The sequence below is a fragment of the Laccaria bicolor genome, genomic scaffold (genome assembly GCF_000143565.1).
Source record: "Laccaria bicolor S238N-H82 LACBIscaffold_68 genomic scaffold, whole genome shotgun sequence".
Taxonomy (NCBI): Eukaryota; Fungi; Basidiomycota; class Agaricomycetes; order Agaricales; family Hydnangiaceae; genus Laccaria; species Laccaria bicolor.
Window position 1 is genome coordinate 141,846 of NW_001889939.1, and position 19,554 is coordinate 161,399.

The 19,554-nt window shown below is 48.8% G+C and overlaps 7 protein-coding genes across 7 annotated transcripts; 4 read left to right on the forward strand and 3 right to left on the reverse strand.

Moving 5' to 3' along the window:
* Positions 1 to 917: 917 nt before the first annotated feature.
* LACBIDRAFT_315183 (gamma-tubulin complex, DGRIP84/SPC97 component) lies at positions 918 to 4,018 on the reverse strand (the record flags this gene model as incomplete). The annotated part of the gene is made up of 12 exons (XM_001889510.1): positions 918 to 1,013; positions 1,065 to 1,071; positions 1,130 to 1,293; positions 1,359 to 1,777; positions 1,827 to 2,248; positions 2,297 to 2,529; positions 2,582 to 3,142; positions 3,199 to 3,344; positions 3,394 to 3,490; positions 3,549 to 3,733; positions 3,790 to 3,895; positions 3,941 to 4,018. 12 exons carry the CDS (start codon positions 4,016 to 4,018, stop codon positions 918 to 920), a joined length of 2,514 nt encoding a protein of 837 aa, XP_001889545.1.
* Positions 4,019 to 4,829: 811 nt separating this feature from the next.
* LACBIDRAFT_334709 (uncharacterized protein) lies at positions 4,830 to 7,628 on the forward strand (the record flags this gene model as incomplete). Its single annotated transcript, XM_001889473.1, has 13 exons — positions 4,830 to 4,951; positions 4,998 to 5,056; positions 5,087 to 5,129; positions 5,274 to 5,347; positions 5,401 to 5,483; positions 5,608 to 5,664; positions 5,717 to 5,863; positions 5,916 to 5,949; positions 6,011 to 6,432; positions 6,609 to 6,655; positions 6,717 to 7,014; positions 7,121 to 7,168; positions 7,329 to 7,628. The coding sequence occupies 13 exons, from the start codon at positions 4,830 to 4,832 to the stop codon at positions 7,626 to 7,628; spliced, it is 1,734 nt and encodes a 577-aa protein (XP_001889508.1).
* A 6-nt stretch (positions 7,629 to 7,634) lies between these two features.
* Positions 7,635 to 7,871, forward strand: LACBIDRAFT_315185 (uncharacterized protein; the record flags this gene model as incomplete). The annotated part of the gene is made up of 1 exon (XM_001889474.1): positions 7,635 to 7,871. One exon carries the CDS (start codon positions 7,635 to 7,637, stop codon positions 7,869 to 7,871), a length of 237 nt encoding a protein of 78 aa, XP_001889509.1.
* An 810-nt stretch (positions 7,872 to 8,681) lies between these two features.
* LACBIDRAFT_192207 (uncharacterized protein) lies at positions 8,682 to 11,558 on the forward strand. The gene is made up of 16 exons (XM_001889475.1): positions 8,682 to 8,824; positions 8,876 to 8,994; positions 9,052 to 9,297; positions 9,355 to 9,516; positions 9,573 to 9,600; positions 9,657 to 9,805; positions 9,861 to 9,944; positions 9,994 to 10,031; positions 10,089 to 10,113; positions 10,168 to 10,335; positions 10,392 to 10,472; positions 10,525 to 10,609; positions 10,666 to 10,966; positions 11,026 to 11,077; positions 11,133 to 11,254; positions 11,315 to 11,558. The coding sequence occupies exons 1-16, from the start codon at positions 8,803 to 8,805 to the stop codon at positions 11,331 to 11,333; spliced, it is 1,701 nt and encodes a 566-aa protein (XP_001889510.1). The 5' UTR covers positions 8,682 to 8,802; the 3' UTR covers positions 11,334 to 11,558.
* Positions 11,559 to 11,894: 336 nt separating this feature from the next.
* LACBIDRAFT_315188 (uncharacterized protein) lies at positions 11,895 to 13,260 on the reverse strand. The gene is made up of 6 exons (XM_001889511.1): positions 13,116 to 13,260; positions 13,054 to 13,071; positions 12,847 to 13,005; positions 12,676 to 12,796; positions 12,391 to 12,629; positions 11,895 to 12,342 (listed from the first exon to the last, which is right to left on the reverse strand). Exons 1-4 carry the CDS (start codon positions 13,143 to 13,145, stop codon positions 12,692 to 12,694), a joined length of 312 nt encoding a protein of 103 aa, XP_001889546.1. The 5' UTR covers positions 13,146 to 13,260; the 3' UTR covers positions 11,895 to 12,342; positions 12,391 to 12,629; positions 12,676 to 12,691.
* A 718-nt stretch (positions 13,261 to 13,978) lies between these two features.
* Positions 13,979 to 16,096, forward strand: LACBIDRAFT_315189 (uncharacterized protein; the record flags this gene model as incomplete). Its single annotated transcript, XM_001889476.1, has 6 exons — positions 13,979 to 14,626; positions 14,681 to 14,750; positions 14,801 to 14,985; positions 15,041 to 15,446; positions 15,505 to 16,030; positions 16,081 to 16,096. The coding sequence occupies 6 exons, from the start codon at positions 13,979 to 13,981 to the stop codon at positions 16,094 to 16,096; spliced, it is 1,851 nt and encodes a 616-aa protein (XP_001889511.1).
* Positions 16,097 to 16,923: 827 nt separating this feature from the next.
* LACBIDRAFT_186522 (uncharacterized protein) lies at positions 16,924 to 18,954 on the reverse strand (the record flags this gene model as incomplete). The annotated part of the gene is made up of 9 exons (XM_001889512.1): positions 16,924 to 17,125; positions 17,179 to 17,292; positions 17,346 to 17,574; positions 17,629 to 17,834; positions 17,884 to 18,051; positions 18,112 to 18,243; positions 18,300 to 18,529; positions 18,611 to 18,678; positions 18,735 to 18,954. 9 exons carry the CDS (start codon positions 18,952 to 18,954, stop codon positions 17,002 to 17,004), a joined length of 1,491 nt encoding a protein of 496 aa, XP_001889547.1. The 3' UTR covers positions 16,924 to 17,001.
* Between the last annotated feature and the right edge of the window lie 600 nt (positions 18,955 to 19,554).

The following is a 19,554-nucleotide window of genomic DNA, read 5'->3' on the forward strand; positions in this document are numbered from 1 at the left end:
GAAAACACAAAGAAAACATGTCGGCCAAATGTCGGTAACAGATGGTCCGAGGCCGTTGATACCCGTTTTAAAACGCTATATTTGGACGAGGTGCCGACCGATCTCACTCCTTAAAACAAAAACCTGACTCAAGCAAGACTCAAGTTGATCCAGGTAATTACCAGAATCATATCGACTATACGCTTAACCCATGGCTAACCTTATCCGATCTGCTAAATCTGGCAACGATTGGACCACGAATGACCTGCAGGCCTACAACATCAAACTATGTTCCCTTGAATGCCCACTTAATTTACCGTCTCAAGTTGCAATACATAGATCTGGCGTCGAGGGCGAATTCAGGCCAAGACTCGACTTCGCAAGGGAGATCTTGCGTACGCTTGGATACGAAAAGCGCGCCGGCCTCCTTCTCCGATCTCGTTACGCCATTCCGCTACTGATCAATGGCGATCCAAAACAATTAGCGCAGACAGACGTGTGCCTAGTCCAGCCTGGCTCGTCAACCATCCTTCTGGTGGTAGCTTAATATGTTGCAACCAGGAATTGCACGTGGTGGGATGCAACGTCCCCACCATACCTGTCTGGGTACGTTTCATGATGTATGTGCACAAATATTACACTCCGCGCAACGTCCGGTCCAATCCAGTTGTTTGTAAATATATAATTCTTCGCGACCGCCCATTCGATGTTGCGGACATTATCACGGCAATCGCTAGGGGTAAGTTACGCCCTCTGCCATGGTATCCAGACTCAAATTGGTTACTTGAGCCTGATCATGATGACTAGGGCTGGTCTGAGCCACTATACCCATGGATCTGTCCATACCGTGCTGCGTTCAAGCTGAACATTATTTTCAATGTTAACAACAACCTGCGCATTGTCGACTTAAGCCATAAATTATAGATTCAGGTAATATATCAAACAGTAGCTTTGACACTGTTGAGCCTCACGACAAGAGGGAGCAGCGACACATTTTCACTCGACGCGTAAAACTGTACGCAATCCAAGTGAATCTAAGAAAACGAATTAGTCAAATAGAGCAGTTTCACGCATAAGATATCCACCTGGAACCTATGGAGGAAGGAACGCATCAGCAAGACAATAAACCCAACAACCCAATATCACCAACCAATGATTGAAATTCGTCTCAAACTTGCTCAGTACATCCGACCGCTTCGCCATACCCGTATCCTCCGCCGCAGATCCCCCAGCAGCCGCGTGGCTCGCAGACTTTGTCAATGATGAATTGTACAACCCAAACGTTGAGCATGTCACGATCAATTTCGAGTATGCCTATCATCAATATCAAATCAGCCATCCCTCCACCAACAAAAAGCAACACGAGGAGGCGAACTCACCTTCAAAAGCTTCTCACTCGTCAACATACACTCCTTCAAACACGTATCCAAAAAATCCACATGATCTCTCAGCAACTGATCGACCGTCGTAACCTTCTCCAACTTGGCTTCCAGCGCGCGCCAATTCGGTTCAAGGACCTCAAATGTGGCAAACGCAAGTATCTGCTGCACAAACGCGAGCATGCGGGATCTTAACAAACAAACGCGCATTCGCCAGGCCGCAAATTCAGGATGGTTAGGCATGGGACGGCGCCATGCCGACGTCTTTTGTTCGATCCACATGGAGGAGAGGGACTGTTCGACGTGTTTGAGGTGTAGGAGGAAGCGGAAGAGGAGTTGATATCGGAGGATTGTCTTGCGCGATATGACGAGGGATAAGGGGAATTTAACGGTGTAATCCAACGTCAAAGCGTCGATTGCTGTAAGATTATCAGAATATAGTTCTAAGAGGACGTTGACAAAACATACCCAACATCGATTTCTTCTCTTCCTTCTTCTGCTCCTCATGAGCTTGCTTAGCCTCCCCATCCCCGCCCTCTTCACCCCCAATAACCCCACTAACATTGACAACCTTCAACAAAAAGTCATACAAACCAGTCTCGGACATCGTGACCTTGACATCTTCCCTAAACAGCAGGTCCTCCCCATGTGCATCCGCATTCAGCGCCAGATCAAGCAAGCTTTGCAGCTTGACGATGGAGGCTGATTTTGAGGCTTTGCGTAGCTCAGTGGCAGACAGATCAAGGAGATGGGTCAGGAATGATGCCTGAGAGAGGAAGAAATATCGCTTGAGGGACCGAAGACGCGGAATGAGCTGTTGATCCTTGAGTAGGAGTTCGAGGAGAGTTTTGTTAGCGTGTGAGTAAGCGTCTTCGACGAACTGGTAGAATCTATACATGCGGTGAGCCATGTTTTTCAGCTCAAATAAGGAAACGAACCTTTCGTCGTCCATTGATAGATCTTCATCTTCCGTCCCCTTGTCCCGACTGACCTCCATCCCGCATTCCCTTATCACGTTAAGGTACTTGCCCGCCAACAAGATCTTGTGTTTCCAGCCCTCCAGAAGCGGCGGTACACATGCTCCTCCAGGTAATCGCCCGCCCACAGAGCGAGGCGGCGGTACCCCAGCATGATGTCGTTTGGAAGACGAAGACGTCGAACCGTCTCTGAGCTACACAACCCATCAGCCAATAGCAACGCTTCCCGAAGAAAGAAACACGAACTGTATACCTCCGTTCCCAATATTCATCCGTATAATCCATCTCTAAATTCCCTCTATCGATAAACTTGCTCTCCTTCACCAACAGCTCCTCATGCGGGTCCAACAACTTCCCCATCGTAACCCACATCCTCAACATCGACACATACGGCTTCCCCGCCGCCTTCAATAACGTCCCATAAAGCATATTCGCCGTCGGATCCCCCGACATGTTCTGCATCCTTTCATAGATGATCGTCAATACCTCTCCACCCTTGACAGAGATCCCGCTGCTGCCGGTGACATCCGTGTCTTTCTTGTTGATCTCGGATAAGACGGCTTTGAGCTTCGCGCCACCAAGCCCGAGCGCTTCGTTGCGTGCTGCTTCTTCCTCGTCATCTGAACTTGAAGATGATGATGACCCGTCTGCAGCTGGGTCGTCGGCTGTTGCTAGTTCCAGAATGAGATGATAAATTAGGGATAGGGTATGGATTGTGGGGTGAACGTAAAACCAGAGCTTTTGGAGCGAAAATTGGGGTGAGGTATTGAATGCATGTTCGAGCTGTGACAGCAGAGTTTGGTAGTCCTATTTCATCGACATCAGTTAGACTGCAACGAGCGCGAAATAGACAAATGGCGTACCTTCAGCATGTCTCTGATTGCGGCACATAACGCGTGATTCACCAGCCCATAGTCAAGGTGGCTTCGGTGTTCAACAAACGCGAAGATGGCGGTATAGTACATTCCAAGTGGTAAAACTCGTTCCACCAAATCACGCAGTGAGGAGTCTGTTAGGATTTAGTTAAGCCGGCGCATAAGTACCAGTGGGGCGCCAACCTAGGGATGGAGATACCACGAACCGAATCCCTTGTAAAGGATCATCGTCTTCAGGAGAATAATCGGGATGGAACGTCACGTATGCGCCTTCGATGCCCTAACATATCCTTCAACTCTTAACGGACGAAAAAACCCATTGACCAGATCAGACGCACCATAAGCACATACAACAGGTCCTCCAATATCATCGCTTCCTGAATCTCCAACGGCACACGATCAAGCGGCTCCAGTTTCTCTTTCCCTTTTTTCTTGGGTGCACTGCTGGTGGAAACGACGCGCGAGTTCAATGGGGCGCGAACGAAGGAAGTTTCGGCGATGAAGGAGGATTCGTTTGCCTGGTCTGTCAAACAGCTTCAGCCTGCGTGACGACAACTGGAGGAAGAAAGAAGGGCGCACCTCTTGAACGTCCTTCGCGTGAAATGTGTGACGATGCAGGTTCATCGTCGATATCATCGCCGGGTAGCCTGTTCTGTCGTCGCACCGACGCGATGGTACCTGTGATCTAAGGTAATGTTTAGATTGGCTTGATGAGGTTTCGATGCTTTACTTTTGTGTACTCCTTCGCTGACAATCCCAAGGTCTTTTTGCGTCCTCCTGGTCGGGTTCGAGGGGTATATGGATCCATGGTAATGTTGCACGCTCAAGTTTGTTGCAGCTCTGTCCGCGTCAACAGACATCAACACACTACTTTCCTTTTTGGGCCCATTCATGTTTAGTTAGACACGTGACGTCACACATCATGTCACAGTTACTACTTATCATGTACTTATCATGATCAATGTCATGGCTTCCACACAACCTGCCCACTTATAATTACTCGAGTTTCGGCAGGTCCATAAACTTTAACGCCCGCTGACGAGCGCTGACGGACAACCTTATCCTACCTCCCCACTACAAGAGAGGCTAAGCACATACTTATACACCCCTCTCCGCTGACCTGTGGTTTACCTTCCATGAATAAGACTTCTAACAACGGCGACACTATCGGAACCGTAGGAAGAGGCAATAAGCGGAAAGCACCCGACAACCACGAGCACTCCACCAGAACTGAAAATTCTAGACCAACAATACGGGTCAAGGCAAGATAAATGTTATCGACCAGCTTGAAGTTTTGTAACTGGTCGATATTTAGCGGGTTATACGACATAGCCTATCCGAGGACGGATTCTCGCCCACCACTGGGCAGGTGGCCCCTACTTATCTTGTGAGCTTCTGCAGTGAAAACTCCTCTGATCTGACTTGAGCCATGTCCGACCTAGGAACCAAATCCGAATCTTCTACATACATGTAAAACCCAGTTCAGGTCTTGGCAGTCCTTTTGCCTTGTTTTTTTGGCTAGCTGACGCGTTGCAGTGCTCTCGCCGGCGCTCATCACTTCGTCTCCAATGGGGCAATATATAACAATATTCAGGGCAATTACATAGTCAGGGCAAGCAATGAAGGTGAGTGGCGTATCTTCAAAATTTCTGGCTTCTATTCAAGATCAAAGCCTTTCTTCGGTGAAGATCATCCTAGTAGCAGTCAAACTTCGAAGGGTATTGTTCAAGGCCGGCGTGCAGTATGTTCCTGTCTTAGACTTCACTGCTTCTCTGACAATGGTGCAGCTTGAAAACGAAGATTTGTCGCTTGATCGACCAATTTACAAAGGTCATGGATATCGAATGTATTCTGCTCTAAATCATCAATCTGGCAGGGTTGTATCGATTAAGGTCTACGAAGGTAGTCGGGCTAGGGAGGTAAGTTCCAAATGAAGGAATCAAGATCCCGTCTAACCATTTTATTGAAGCGCTGCCTGGAAGCCGCCAAGTTCATGGTGGAACAGAGGGTGATGTACAATGTTTCCATAGTTCTCTATAACTTGGTCTGAGCACCCAAAGTAGGCATCCAAACATCCCTCATATGATAGCTGTCTCTGCTTTCGAATCCGAGATGTCTTTTCTTGTTTTTGATGATGGTTCGTACCTCCATGATCTCAATGTGGCCGATTTAAAGCATAATCTGGAATAGAATACGAAGGCACCGTCGATCGTATGCTCAGTCAGGCTCTGAAGAAGGACCTCAAGCAGAGTCTGATCTTGGGACTACGGACAGTGCGTTGGCTTTCTCCTGGGCGGTTTATGGTTATTCTCACTTCACCCAAGGTCGCCGGCCTCTCTGTAATGACAAATCCCCCATTAACACTGATATACGCAACTGACATTTTTTATTTTATAGTCAGGTCTAGATTACCTTCAAGGTCTTAAATACCCTTTTGTACCCGTGGGGTCGGATGTGAGTTGGTCAAGGCACTCAGTTACGAAACATTTCCTGAAGGTCCTGGTAGCATTTTGTCGTTATGAGCTGTAAAGGAAAGGTAGTAATCAGCTTCGATGTGGAAGGCGTTTGTCAGATCGAGCAATCAAGTGAGGAAACCAGTCTATCAGCCAGTGCAGATCGAGCACTGATCCTTTTCCACGAACTTTGCGAAAAGGTGAATCTTCTGTGTTATCGGAACTGGGAATCCAACTTACTATTCATATCAGACTTTTGACGAGGCGTGCAAAGCTCACTATGGAGGTGGGCCCAATCTCTCGTCATGAATTGGTCATGAAAAAATCATATCATGACAAATTTTTAGGTCAGCAAATTCAACGTGCTCATATCGACGAGTTTGACGAAGATCTACCCGGGAATCGCTTTGAGAAACTGGACGATAACTTATCCTCGTCAAATGCCCATGCCTCACCTTCAATGACGAGGGGAAGAGCACTGCTTGCAGCGTCACCCCGACAGCCAGATGGACGTCGCCAAGAATTGATTTGGAAATCCGCGACAGGAGTGAGAGTGACTCTTGATGACATATCCCTCCAGTTCCAAGACTTCCTATACTCCCATCCCCCGTCCTCAGAACCCATCCTGAATCGTCGTCGCGGCCGCTATATGGCCAGAACTTCGCATCGCTGCCCAGGCTATAATCGAATTGAGATTACTTTGACCCCGGACATTAGCCGCAGTGCTATTGTTTCCCATTCCAGCCCAACTCCAGGCGAGATATGCCCAGTTTGTAAAGAAGTCGTTAGAGAAGCGGAAGTTTTTAACTGTACATGTGGAAACTATGGTTGGTGTACCATGCCTGTCTTCTTGTTTTCCAAAGTTGAATACTCCCACAGACAACGAATCCATGCCTACTGTCCAGTGTTCTACCTGCTCAGAATGGCATCATCGGCCCTGTGTAGGTTTTTTCGACGCCGAGAAACACAAATTTGTATGCGGTCGCTGTCAGGTGAGTGTCAAAATGTAGCCAAAGAAGGATATAGAAGCATACCTCTGCGCCAGAGTCCCAGATATCCTATCAACTACGGCGATAACCAGGAAATTGACTCCAACGACCGCCTTAGAGAGGACATTGCCACAAAGGCCATGGAAGGCCGCATGAGGGAGGAAGTTCCAGAGGCTGTTTCATGTGGACCCGCAGCGAGTTCTGAAAGCTTGCAACCCAACGTAGTGACGGAACCCCCCGTGAGCAAAGCGGGAGGAGGTTCCACGATTCCATCAGTGCCTACAGAATTAACGTTGACAGGACAGCACGATGCCGAGGGTTCCTTGAAGCCGGTTGTCCGAGATGTCGTCGTTGTGGATTCAGTCAGTCAGGAGACTTGCCTGATCTGTATTGAGAACTTTGAAGGAGGGGATATCATCCGATTACTTCCTTGCGAAGGGAAACATTTTTTTCATCAGCAATGTGTAGACCCTTGGCTGCTGGAATACTCTAGCTCATGTCCCATTTGTCGGCAAGGTGCGAGACTGAATCTTTTCCCTATCTGTTTCGTCTCATGTTTTCCCTCAGACATTTCGGCCCTAGCAAATATGATTTCAGGGCGTTCAGAGGATCCCCATAATAACATGGGAAACCCGCGAGGGGGAGGTCAATCGGCGCCTGGAGACAGGTTCCCTAGGTACCTACGATGGTGGAGACGACCCCGGTCCCATCGACCCCACCGCGAAGGCCGGTTATTGGAGCGGATGGGAAGATGGTTATGGTTGATGCTGACGACCACCTTCAACTTTCAAGCGGCACCGCGGGGTCAAGTGGCACCGAGAGGTCGAGCGGCACCGTTGGGTCGAGCGGCACCGATGGGTCGAGCGGCACCGAGGGATCGAGCTGCACCGAGGGGTCGAGTGGAACCGAGGAGTCGAGTGTCACGGCGGGGTCAAGAAAAGGGAGAGGGAAGACCAAGGTGAAGAAACGCGGCTAAAGGAAGATGAGGGAGGTGTTCTTTGTCCTTAATGAAGTCAGGCAGCTGCGTGAAAGCCGCATGAAGGGGCCAGTCGACTACGACAGGCAGTGTGGAGTAATTAACAACAAAGGGCTTCCGTCCTCTAGGTCCCTTGCTTGCGAAGCCCACACTAAAGGTGTCAAACGCGGAGTGGAAGGTCGATCGCGCAATTACGACGAGCTGTTGCTTGAATGGTGGATCCCAACTTTGTGGAGCCTGTGAAACCAGACAACAGAGGCAGAGAAGAAGGAGAAAATGGGGGGGGGCAGATTAGAAGATAGACAGTAAGGAATTTTATAGAAGGTGGGAGGTCTTGGGTTGGAGGGGCATGCAGAGCGTACTGCTCCATTAGTTTGATTCATTCTTTGACACACGGGCATTCTTTGGGAGTCCGTCGTCAGAATATATCTTAATATTGTGACATGAATTACAGTGAAAGGGATTTTACTCAGCTGAACACATTCTAGGGCGTAATGGGAACAAAGCAAAAGACTGAGCCAAGCTTCGAGCTCAAGCGCTCAATGTTTGAGCGCGATATGCTCAGCGCGGCGAAACCAAGGCAAATGCTCGCAAAGGGGGGGCGGCGAACGTCCCGAAGCATAGCAGTAGCATAGCTATGCTGAAAAGTCTCAACAGCAGGATCATCGTTTCATCCGCTGGCGGAACCACTTGACCCAAGAATATACATACTATGATATCGATTGGTGAAAAGATACCGGTGCCTGAAATTATGCGCATTTAAGATTTTTGTGTAGATCTTTTGCGACAATTATCGGAGCGAAGGCGCGCAAGTCCGGATCGATAATTCCGAAAAATGTGGCCCCTGAAATCTAAGAGCTCGTGCAAGAAAAGGCAAGAGAGTATACGAGGAGGAAAGGACGTCCTTTGGACGAAAATCACAGGAATGCGACGTACGGTTGTCCGAAGTCGATATCAGGTTTTTGAGGTGCACCGCCAAATTTAGACCAACCGTCGCGTGGGAGACTGAACTTTTCGTAGAACCAATGACTGTATCGGAATTGTGAGTACCAAGCGGTAACAAGTACGCCGCTGTCCTCCTGGAACAGCTTATCAGGCGTATCTATCTTTTATTTCTCCTCCAACGTAACCACCACCACCACCACCGCCCTTGTTTGCTTGTTCTTCCCTTATCATGCACGCCGTACGGAACAGAGGTTAACTTTCTTCGTGATCCACGCCGTTCAAGAGCTCATTGTTCCCACTAGCGAATTTGGCGAGGTCAATCGCTCAGTCTAGAGCCCTAACGCGTCCTGTATACGCCCAAGGACGACTGATCCGGCGCGCTTTGGCCACCAGTGAAGCTCCCTCCGCCCAACAAGCTTCTGTATGACCTTCCAATGTCCAACCGACTGCCTTACTGACGAGCCGTAAATTTTACCAGGGACCTTCAACACCACCCCCGCCCCCACCTCAATCAAGATGGAGGAACTTCCTGCAAATTCTTGGTCGCACAACTCTTATCACTCTTGTCGGTACTACCGGCGCTTTCTACTATATCACACAGCGCGAGCGCCATCCTGGCGCACAAATGCCATTCGACCCCGAAAAGAAGACGCTGGTTGTCCTAGGGAGCGGCTGGGGCGCAACAAGCCTCCTCAAAACCCTTGACACAGCGGACTACAACGTGGTATGTGTTATCCTAACCAACCGCGTGATTCACAGCTCATTGCTTTCGTGTGGTTAGGTCGTCATCAGCCCTAAAAACTACTTCCTGTTCACCCCTCTGCTGCCTAGCGTTGCTGTCGGCACACTGAACCCGCGATCTATCATTCAACCAACGCGTTACGTCACTCGCCATAAAAAGCGCGCCGTCTCCGTGATTGAAGCCGAAGCCTCTGATATTGATGCAAGTCTCTTGCTTCCCCTTCTGCCGGCGACAAGCTCACCAATTATGTATTCCAGCCGATCAACAAGACTATCACCTTCGCTGGTAAGTGACTCCGTTCCTACACAGGAACTCAAAATAACTCTATTTTTGATACATAGACAACTCGGAAATCCAAGGTCAAGTCTCGACAACTACAATACCGTACGATTACCTGGTCTACGCTGTGGGAGCTGAGGTGCAAACCTTCAACATCCCGGGCGTGAAAGAAAATGCGTGCTTTATGAAGGAATTACATGACGCCGAAAACGTCCGTTCTAATCACCCTCATATTCATGCTGCTTATGTTGATCTGTTATCTGCAGATGCAACGGCGATTCATGGACTGCGTTGAGACTGCCGCATTCCCTGGTCAGGCGACTGAAGAGGTCGACCGGTTACTTCACATGGTATGCTCACAAGTCCTTCGAGTTGCGATGCGTCCTCATTTGTTCATAGGTTGTGGTTGGTGGTGGTCCGACTGGTGTCGAACTGAGGTGCTTTACTTGTGTTTCCCGCTAAACATGCATCCTGACTTTGTGTTACCAACTTAGCGGCGAGCTACATGATTTCCTCGAGGTAATCAATCTTATCATACATTCTCGTCTTCGTGCACTAACACTGAAATCGTAGGATGATCTCAAATCCTGGTATCCAGAACTTGCTGGCAAAATCCGCATCACCCTCGTCGAAGCCCTCCCATCGGTGTTGCCCTCTTTCAGCAAACAGCTCATCAACTACACCGAATCCACGTTCAAGGAGAGTAAGATTGACATTCTGACAAAGACCATGGTCAAAGAGGTCAGTAGTGTTTTGCGTCTTTTCGCAACGCGACTTGATTTGACATGGTGTGATAGGTCAAGGAGAAAAGTGTGGTCCTTCAGATGCCAGATAAAAGCATCCAGGAGATGCCTTGTGGAATGGTCGTTTGGGCTGCTGTAAGTGCTCAACTATGTGTAATCTCGACGGTATCATAATACGGTCATGCAGGGCAACAAAGGCCGAAAGCTCACTCAAGACCTAATGGCTAAACTCCCCACAACACAAACCAACAGGCGTGGTCTCCTCGTTGACGGTTCGTCCCCCTTCACTTCTATGTTTTCATTCAACATATCTTCTCTCTTCATGCAGACTACCTAAGAATGCAAGGTGCCCAAGACAGCATCTTCGCCATCGGCGACTGCACCGCCACGTCCTACGCACCCACCGCCCAAGTCGCTTCTCAACAAGGTGCCTACCTCGCGCGTGTCCTAGGCAGCCTGGCGAAGAAGGAGAACCTCAAAAATATGTTGCATCAGCTCGAGAGTAGTATTGATCAGGTTAAGGGAGAGGAGGAGAAGAAAGCTGCTGTAGCGGAGATTGAGAGCGTTAGGAACCAATCGGCGAAGATTAAGTTGAGGCCGTTCCATTATTCGCATCAGGGATCTTTGGCGTGAGTGGTTTTTGTTTCCTCCCTTGGTAAAGGGGCTGATGGGGGTGTGCGTGGTATAGGTATATCGGCTCGGAGAAGGCGATTGCTGATTTACCCTTCATGAACGGAAACGTGAGTCTTATCTTCCTTTATACCTGAACTGTTGTTCATTTGAACCTTCAACCAGATCGCTAGCGGAGGCGTTGCCACCTACCTCTTCTGGAGAAGCGCGTATCTCAGCACACTTTTCTCCCTTCGCAATCGTACGCTCGTTGGTACTGACTGGGTGAAGGTCAAGCTATTTGGACGGTGGGCTCTCTTCTCGTATCCTCTTACTGTGTTGTGCTAATAGGTGTTTGGGACTTTTAGTGATGTATCCCGGGAGTAAATTGACTTTCTGCTGCCGAGTCCTATGGTTCTCTTCCTACACGGTCAGCCTCCGGCCTTCGGTCTCGAGATGGTCAAATTCGTCCAATGGGCATGGACGCTCAAACTTATCGTCCTCGATCCAACGATTGATTATTTAATAATTCCTCCCCATAGATGTGCACGTTTTTTGTCTTCGTTCAAACCTCAATGTAGATGGTGTAGTTACTTTTTTGTGACACGCTCATCCATTGTACCCCTGAGAGAGATGAGAATCTAAATGTGGAATCTCAGTACACAGTGGGAGCGCTGTAAAGACCTTGAAACCCAGATCAAGCATGTATTAGAACTTAGAAGTCACCCCTCCTTGGAAAAAGGGTGCGGCAAAGGTGATCATGAGAACATCATGTGACGATCCTAGCGCAGCTCCGAAAATAGCAAGTAGTGATCATTACGGTTGGCGAGCAGGGTCAGGTCTGTTTGAAGCCTGATAGAGCCTGATCCGAAAAAATTTGACAGGAGCCTGGGGTCCTTGTCACCGCTTCCAACGTATTCACAATGAATATATGTACCATATGTGTCACACTTTTCAGGTAGCATTAGTATGTAGCAGTAAAGCGTAAGTAATCCCTAGAAATATAATATGTGCAAGAAAATGTACAATGCCGTAGCAACACAAGTAGCAGGCCTAGGTGGAAAGTATGCATGGATGAACGCAGCAAACGCAGCAGCTGCCAACGGTATGCCTAAACCCAAGCCTGCCCCCGCTGCTCCCATCATCCCTTCCCCAGCAGCAGTAGCCTTCGCTAGTCCTGTGTGTTCCTAGTGCGACGGGGAGTTCGCAGTGGGCACGGCCGTATGTCCCGACGAAGAAAGCGGATGCTGCGTCGACGCCTGTGGAGGAAGACACGTGGACGCTGGTGACGATACGCGGTGCGATGTTCGTGGTGGAGAGGGAGAGATGGCATGGCGGTGGGAAGGGCGCAGCTAGGGGTTGAGTAGAGCTTATAGGCCGCATTTCTCGTTTTCAGCTGTTTCATCGTCATCCATAGTCCATGCGTTGAATGGCGGAAACTCACGAATACCCAAAGCACCACCCCCAACGACGAGTGCACTTGGCGCTCTTCGACTATCCTCTGTTTCTCCTGCATCCATTCGATACCCTCGACTTTAAGGCCTCTGTACTTTACCCCCGTTGGAGTCATCAGGTGTAGGACTTTGAGCTTCCACGCTCGTTGGCGCTGGTTCGTCTTCCTCTTCATGCTCGGACTCTTCGTCCGAGTCGACGGTAGCCTGAGCTGCTTTTTGTATGGTGGATCTGGAAGAGAATCAGTAACGGCATGTGCGTGGTAACGAGAACTCACTTTTCTCTCAAGCGCTTCACGACGCTCCATACTCACGTATCAGCTTGAGTGCGAATTTCGGACCGACGTCTTTGATGGGCTCGAGGTAGTCGCGTCCAAGGGGGATACATTGATCAAACAACTTGCAATGATGGTTAGCATATGGAGGAAAACGAAGAGAAAGGCAGCTACTTGACTCATGTTCATGACAAGCACTTCAAAGGCCTCCTTAAGATTTATCTCGCTGATAGGCTGCTTCTTCGCCTCTGGGAAAGTTAAATATCGGAACAAGATGCCAGTGGGCGCGTTGAAGGTGAGTGCGTCCATGTCATCTGAGTCTGTAGTGTACATCTGCATTGCGTGTAAGAATAGGCACTGTACATAGAGCGCAAGGTATACCTTCCCTCCCCGCCCCAGCTCAGCGCAAGGTGAGAAGATGGGTAAGCTTTAGCGAAACGCACCATCGTGAAACGTGTCACTAGGAAGCACATGGAAAAGGCAACGCAAGCAAGAGGTAGAGATGGTCCTAACCCGCAAGTCCTAGTACCCTCTCGCGTTGAACACAGCGAGGAAAAGCAACGGAAAATGCAGGGCTGCCAGTTCGTGGATGTGCTCCAATAGCGGGTACTAGGTTTGTCTCTTGTTTGTCTCCGTGAGAAAGATCAAAACACTGGAAGCGCAAAACATGTATTTCAGAAAAAACATAAGGAGAAAACATAAGGAGATACAGAAATTAATAAAATATGTCGACGTGGACGGCACGGCAAATTCACCAGGATCCCCACATGAGAAATGTGAATCCTGGCGCACCGTACATATGCGAACACCGAAAACTACATCTACTGCTCGAAGCGCTCAGCGATGTCCGGGAATAAATCGTTTATATTAAAAAGAACTATATTAATTGTGACGATGAATGTCACAGCCTTTGATACATGGACCCCAGAGATAAAAATATCGCTTCTTATAAGTTATATAACTTCTGGACGTCAAAACAGACCTGGCCCTGCTCGCCAACCGTAGATCATGCATCCCCGCTGCCTCGCGCCTAACATGTTCCAGTCGCGCAGCACGCACAATCAGCGACGCACGATGCCCACGCTAACCCTACAATGGCGGTACTTATAGTACCGAAGCCCCTCTCTTACATCTTCGAAGGCCGTAGGTGCGGAACTATTTTTTTTACGTTTACCCACCAATTTTCACTCTCGGCGCAAAATCGAGAACCACCCAATTCCCCTTCTTTTCCTCTCCCTTCACGATCCCCTCACGCAGAGCACAAGCGTCGGTGTCAGGCCCTTGAGAGAGCTGCACTTTGACGACGATGTCCACCCTCGCCGATGCCAACAATCTGGCCGCTGGCGGCCTACCAGTGATCACGGACCCTGACCCCGTCAACGACGCTACATTCGTTTATCATGTCGATCTATTCCTCGTCGCTCTCCTAGCGTGCGTCGTCGTCTCGAGGTTACCTCAAGCGATCGCACTCTTCAGCTCGTCGGATTGGTACAATGGTCATTTCCTTCGCCACGTTCCTTACCGTCGTTCCACGACCATCGTCCAAGGGTTCAAGAACGCCTATCCCCCGCCGTTGAAGGGGCAGTGGTCGGAAGACTCGCATTCGTCGGCTTCCTCGCATACGTCTGGGTCTTCATCCAAGATGAAGCGTCTTGATAGGCATGGTGCACAGATCGTGCCAATTTATCCGACGCACATCGCGTCGTGCATGCGCTTCGTACGGCCCCTCGTTGCGCCTCTTCGTGCTAGAATCGTCCCAGGTTACTCGGTCGCACAGTTTCTGATTATGACGATATACTTTTGGGTCCTCATATACGCTTCCTTTTACAAGTCGAATCTCTTTTTGGCAGCAGACCGCACTGGCTGGGTCGCCATCGCGCAACTCCCCTTTATTTTTGCCCTTTCCCAAAAGAATAATCTTCTGGGCTGGTTAATGGGTTTGGGGTATGAGAAGGTTAGTTCCCTTTGTTTGTGCAATATAACAACTATGAATTGACTATTCCAAAAGTTCAACTTTCTGCACAGGTTTGCAGGGAGATTGATTGTGCTGGCTGCAAACATCCACAGCATCCATTATTGTTAGTTTCAGTTATACCCTTCACGGAAGCATAAATTGATCACCCTCCAGTTTACGTGTGGTCTCTTACGGGTACTTTCCAGCAAAATATCCTTCGTCCATCTAGCATATGGGGCTTGATTACCCTCATTTGCGTCGACCTGATCTTCTTTTTCTCGACGTCTTTTTGGAGACAAAAAGCCTACAACATCTTTCTCGTCACTCACATCATCGGATTCATCCTCATCCTTCCCGCAGTAAGCCTCCCCTTCTTCTTATCCACAAACTCTTCTGATTAACTCGCGTAAACAGGCTTACCTCCACAAAGTAGCCATGGCACCTTACGTCTTCACCTGTGCCGGTATCATGGGCTTCGACCTCCTCTTCCGCTTAGTCAAATCACGGATACACACCGCCACGATCCGGCCCATATCCCAATTGGACCTCACGCGCGTCGAGGTGCACGGGATCAACGCGGGCTGGCGTGCGGGGCAGCACGTCCGGCTTCGCGTGCTTTCCATGGGAATGGGGTGGTGGGGGTGGACTGAGATTCATCCGTTCACCATTGCGAGTATGAGTGGAGGCCAGGAAGGCCTCGTGTTGATGTGTAAGAAGACGGGGTCGTGGACGAAGAAGCTTTATGAAATTGCGAAAGAGGGTGGGTATACTGAGGGAGGGGTTGGTAGGGACATTAAGGTTATGATTGAGGGGCCGTACGGTGAGTTGACCCCGCGTCCTGCGATTGGGCTAAATTCATATTGTTTCTCTTTCTTTAGGCGGCCCTGGACACACGATTTTCGCGAGCTTCTCAGGCGCAGTGTTCGTAGTTGGAGGTAGCGGAATCACATTCGCCCTCTCAACAGTGCAAGACCTCGTACAGAAAGACCTAAAAGGCCAAAGCAGGCTCAAAATCATCGAACTCATCTGGGTAGTCCAAGATCCTGCGTCCCTCGTTCCCCTGCTCCCCACATTCACGACCCTAGTCCAACAAAGCGTCTTCACGCCGTTACATATATCGGTGTACTACACCCGCGCGGCGGTGGGTAAGTTCCCGTTCCCGCCTGACTTTTATCACCCGGGCATATCACTTGCTCCTGGCCGGCCAAGAATTGCGAAGGTGATTGATTCGACGTTGTGTCGTGCTGTTAGTCTGGGGTCCGGGATCAAGGATAAGGAGAGGATTATGGGGCTTGTGGTGGGTGTGTGTGGGCCTGTGGAGCTTGCGGATGATGTTGTTAAGGCTGTGGGGAGTGTTGAGCCGACGAGGAGGGATCAGGTTGGGGGGATTGAGGTTCATGAAGAGTGGGTTTTTCTTCTTGCAGTGAGTGTTTAAGCTGACGCTTTTTGAATAGGGTGTTTGGGTGGTAGTGGATCTTATGTATACGTATGTTATTGGCAAGATGTACGTTAACTTGTACATATGTACGTTAACTTGTACATATGTAGAGCAGAAGAATCAACTGTGTGTGTAGTTGTACATGTACTTGATCGTAGGAATTGGGTATCATGTATATGTTCCCAGCTTCCTGGATGCTTCGAATTTGCGTATATAAAGTGCAGTGATGTGATCTAAAGGAAGATGCTCGAAAGCGTTCACCAGAATCTTATTTTCAGATTCTCCCGGGAATGTTTCCTGAGTAAGGCTCCATGGAAGAAAGCTTATGTAGGAACAAGATATTTGTAAGTATAGACCGCTGAAATATCGACATGATAACCCACGTATTAGTCTCTCCTACTGGTCACAGGCACTGGCAGTTACCAAACGGACCTAGGACGACTCGTACTCGGAAATATCTGATTGCCTTATGGTGTATGCAACATTGACGACGATTTCCTCAAGCTCTTTGATGCACTCTTTCGACAGATAATAGCAGTCATAAAGCTTCAGCGAGCGGATTTTCACCTTCTTTTTAAACCGTTCGATCAGGCAGCCTTTTAAAGCGATGAAATCGGCGTGTTTCCTGTCGAGCCATGAATCGCTAATCGTGAGAGACCACAGAGACGGGAAGTAGACCGCAGGTCCGGGAAGTGACGCTGCCTGCACTGTGTGTAAGCTTTGCCACTTTGCTGAATTTGAGGATATGAGGATCCTGTTACACGCCGGACTATTGTTGGATAGAAATTGCCTCCAAAAAAATCGGCTAAAAGTTACTTCTCCAATTTATGGATCATTATACGATGATTCAGAATCAAGAGGCGAAGGGAATAGGTTGTACAACGAGAAACAGGGCAGAAGGAACGGGTAAAGGGGTAAAGAGTATGTTATATCGCGTCTAACCCTGCCTTCCAGCTGATATGAGGGAGCTAGACTTCAAGAACCGCCATCCATGAAGCCGAACCACCCATATTCCATCCACCACAATTATGATTCCAAGACTAACAACGAGGCTCCCACCACTACCAAAGAAATGCGTGAATTGGAGTTGAAGCACGAAACGCTGGACACTCACAAGACCCATTTATGGTATGTCCAGGCTGTATCGGGCGTTATACCGATTTTAGGCAGTGCGATTGCCCAAGGAAGAGCATAGAAGATGTTCGAGACCAATGATTGATACAGATACCTATTACAAAAAAATTTGTGAGCCTGTCAGACGACGACAAAGTAGCAAAATACCATCTTGTCTCTGTGGCGAGTAAAACTGTGGCAAGCTGAGTTGATATCCCATACGCGATGTAGCACCAGTCGATGCTTCTCCACATCATAGCTGTAATTTCCGCGACCTCATCCGAATTTGAGAGGTAGCGGGCAAATGGTCCAGCCCCGTGGACAGAAAGGGCAACACACATCGGGCCCTCAACGAGGAGAACAATAAGGACTGATCGAATGGCGGGAGCCGAGATAACTATTAAAATCTATTGAGGAACATCTGCCAAAAAATAATATGGAATATATTCACATCTTATATCTGACCACGAAGCACGCGAAGACGGGGTGTGTCTGGATCTCTGATAGATACCCCAACGGTGGCCGACGAAGGCATTTGAAGTAGCTTCAAGGGCGTTGACAGGAACCATGATGAGACCCCAACGAATTGTGTTGAAAACACCCCACGCTGTCGCGTAAGCTTGTCCCATCGAAACGACACCGTGGATTTGCCATAAGCTACGGATATCATTTTAAGTGACGAAATCGAGGCGCAATAGTCACTCACTATATCGCATTTCTAATTGCACTTTCTGTGAACGTCCATCGTCCTGGCAAGATGAGCTCCTTAAGGGACGCGTAAGAGAACCAGGTGAGACGCTTCGCGTCCATATGGGCGGTGGCCTTTCGGGAAAGGTATAGGAAGTAGAGCAGACCGACCACTGCACCAGTGAAGCTAAAAGATATTAAAGGTGGTGAAGAATGTCGTACGTGTGAAGTCAATAAAAATGCGTACTCGCATACAAGTTTGATGGTGGCGACTGTATGGATACTGGGGGTGAACCCTTTGACATGTACAGTCGAGACTAGCGCAAGTTCGAGAAAAATCTGGATCAAAGTTTGGACGGAAGACATCAAGAGCGGTACACTGGACCAAGAACGGGTCACCAGGGGGATGATGATTTCAAAGGAAATTTGACTTACTCCGGTTTGTCAAGCGCTCGTGTGCCCAGACTGACAGCCGTGTTTAGAGTGCTTGCCAGTGAATCGAAGGCCAGGATTCGGATATACTTGACCGACGTTGCACGGACCTTGCCAGGCACGAAGGCTCCGACAAAACCTGGAGCAGCGAAGAGAAAAATGACGGAAAGGAGGAAGCCAAGGATAGATTGAATGGAAATGAGGGTATACGTCAAAGAGAGGCGATGTAACAGCTCTTCGGCTGTGTCTTTCGTCATATCTCCACTCCCAATAGTCGACCTTGAGGATTGGATGATTATTTTATACATTTCAACTGAAATAATATCGCACCAAGCAGCTCTGGGCAATCCTTCATTCAGAACCTCGATAATGCAGGAAAAATCTAACGGAAAATAGGTCAAGTCACAACGCCTGAACAACCAAAAACCTTGAACTTACAAGTAAAAGCATCTGTTGTAGAGACCAGTGACGCATCAATGTTGGCGATCCACATCTTTGAGAGTGTGCCATAGACAGCCGGGATAAGAAACGCCGACAGATTGAAGAACAGTGCGCCATGGTAACTGGGATAGATTTCAATACGCAGACGCCAAATTTGAAGTGATTCAACAAGATATTCACCTAGCGCGGAACCTGACCAAGCCAGACACCGCGTCATCCACGCGAACGATACTGTTAGTCGATTTTTGGTCTATGTCTTCGTCACGGTTGATTTGGGATCCAGGAACTCGATCAACGCTGGTGACGGTATCCATCTCAGCATCCGCTGGTGTGTCGGGATCCACTGCGGGCAAGGGAAGATACGCAGAGTAGCTCATTGCACCAGGCTTTACATACTAGTGGGAGTAAGGTCGAAAAGAAGTTTGACACTTCGAACAGCTGATCCAGGGTAGGATCCATGACAGCTAAACTCACATCGATAGACCCACTTTGCAAATGCAGCGCTCAGCCACCTTGTTTATACGAACAAATAAAACTAACTAAACGTGGTCATAAATCCGAGGAAGTTCAACCTTAAATATTTGTTCAACTCGTGTCCTGCTAGTTTCCCTCTATCATAGCCATCGGAAACCGTCGACGCATTATTGCTGACATCGAATATCAATTTGTATTCATGTCTGCCTGTCTTCAGCCCAGTGAAATCTCACATTTTCCTGGAATAAGCAGGTTCCGGGTTTGGTAAAGCCTGTTTGTGCAGGCACCAACATAAACAAAGCGGCTAAACACTATATTCGCGCAGTGGGTCTATCGATATGAG

What these genes read in the sequence shown, in the direction of transcription:
- LACBIDRAFT_315188 (XM_001889511.1), bottom strand. Translation starts at nt 13,145, where the DNA reads ATGTGCTTCCTAGTGACACGTTTCACGATG. An exon ending in TTGTCATGAACATGAGTCAA is followed by an intron (nt 12,797 to 12,846) that starts GTAGCTGCCTTT and finishes CATCATTGCAAG; the next exon opens with TTGTTTGATCAATGTATCCC.
- LACBIDRAFT_192207 (XM_001889475.1), top strand. Translation starts at nt 8,803, where the DNA reads ATGCACGCCGTACGGAACAGAG. An exon ending in CAAGACTATCACCTTCGCTG is followed by an intron (nt 9,601 to 9,656) that starts GTAAGTGACTCC and finishes TTTGATACATAG; the next exon opens with ACAACTCGGAAATCCAAGGT. An exon ending in CAAAGACCATGGTCAAAGAG is followed by an intron (nt 10,336 to 10,391) that starts GTCAGTAGTGTT and finishes ATGGTGTGATAG; the next exon opens with GTCAAGGAGAAAAGTGTGGT.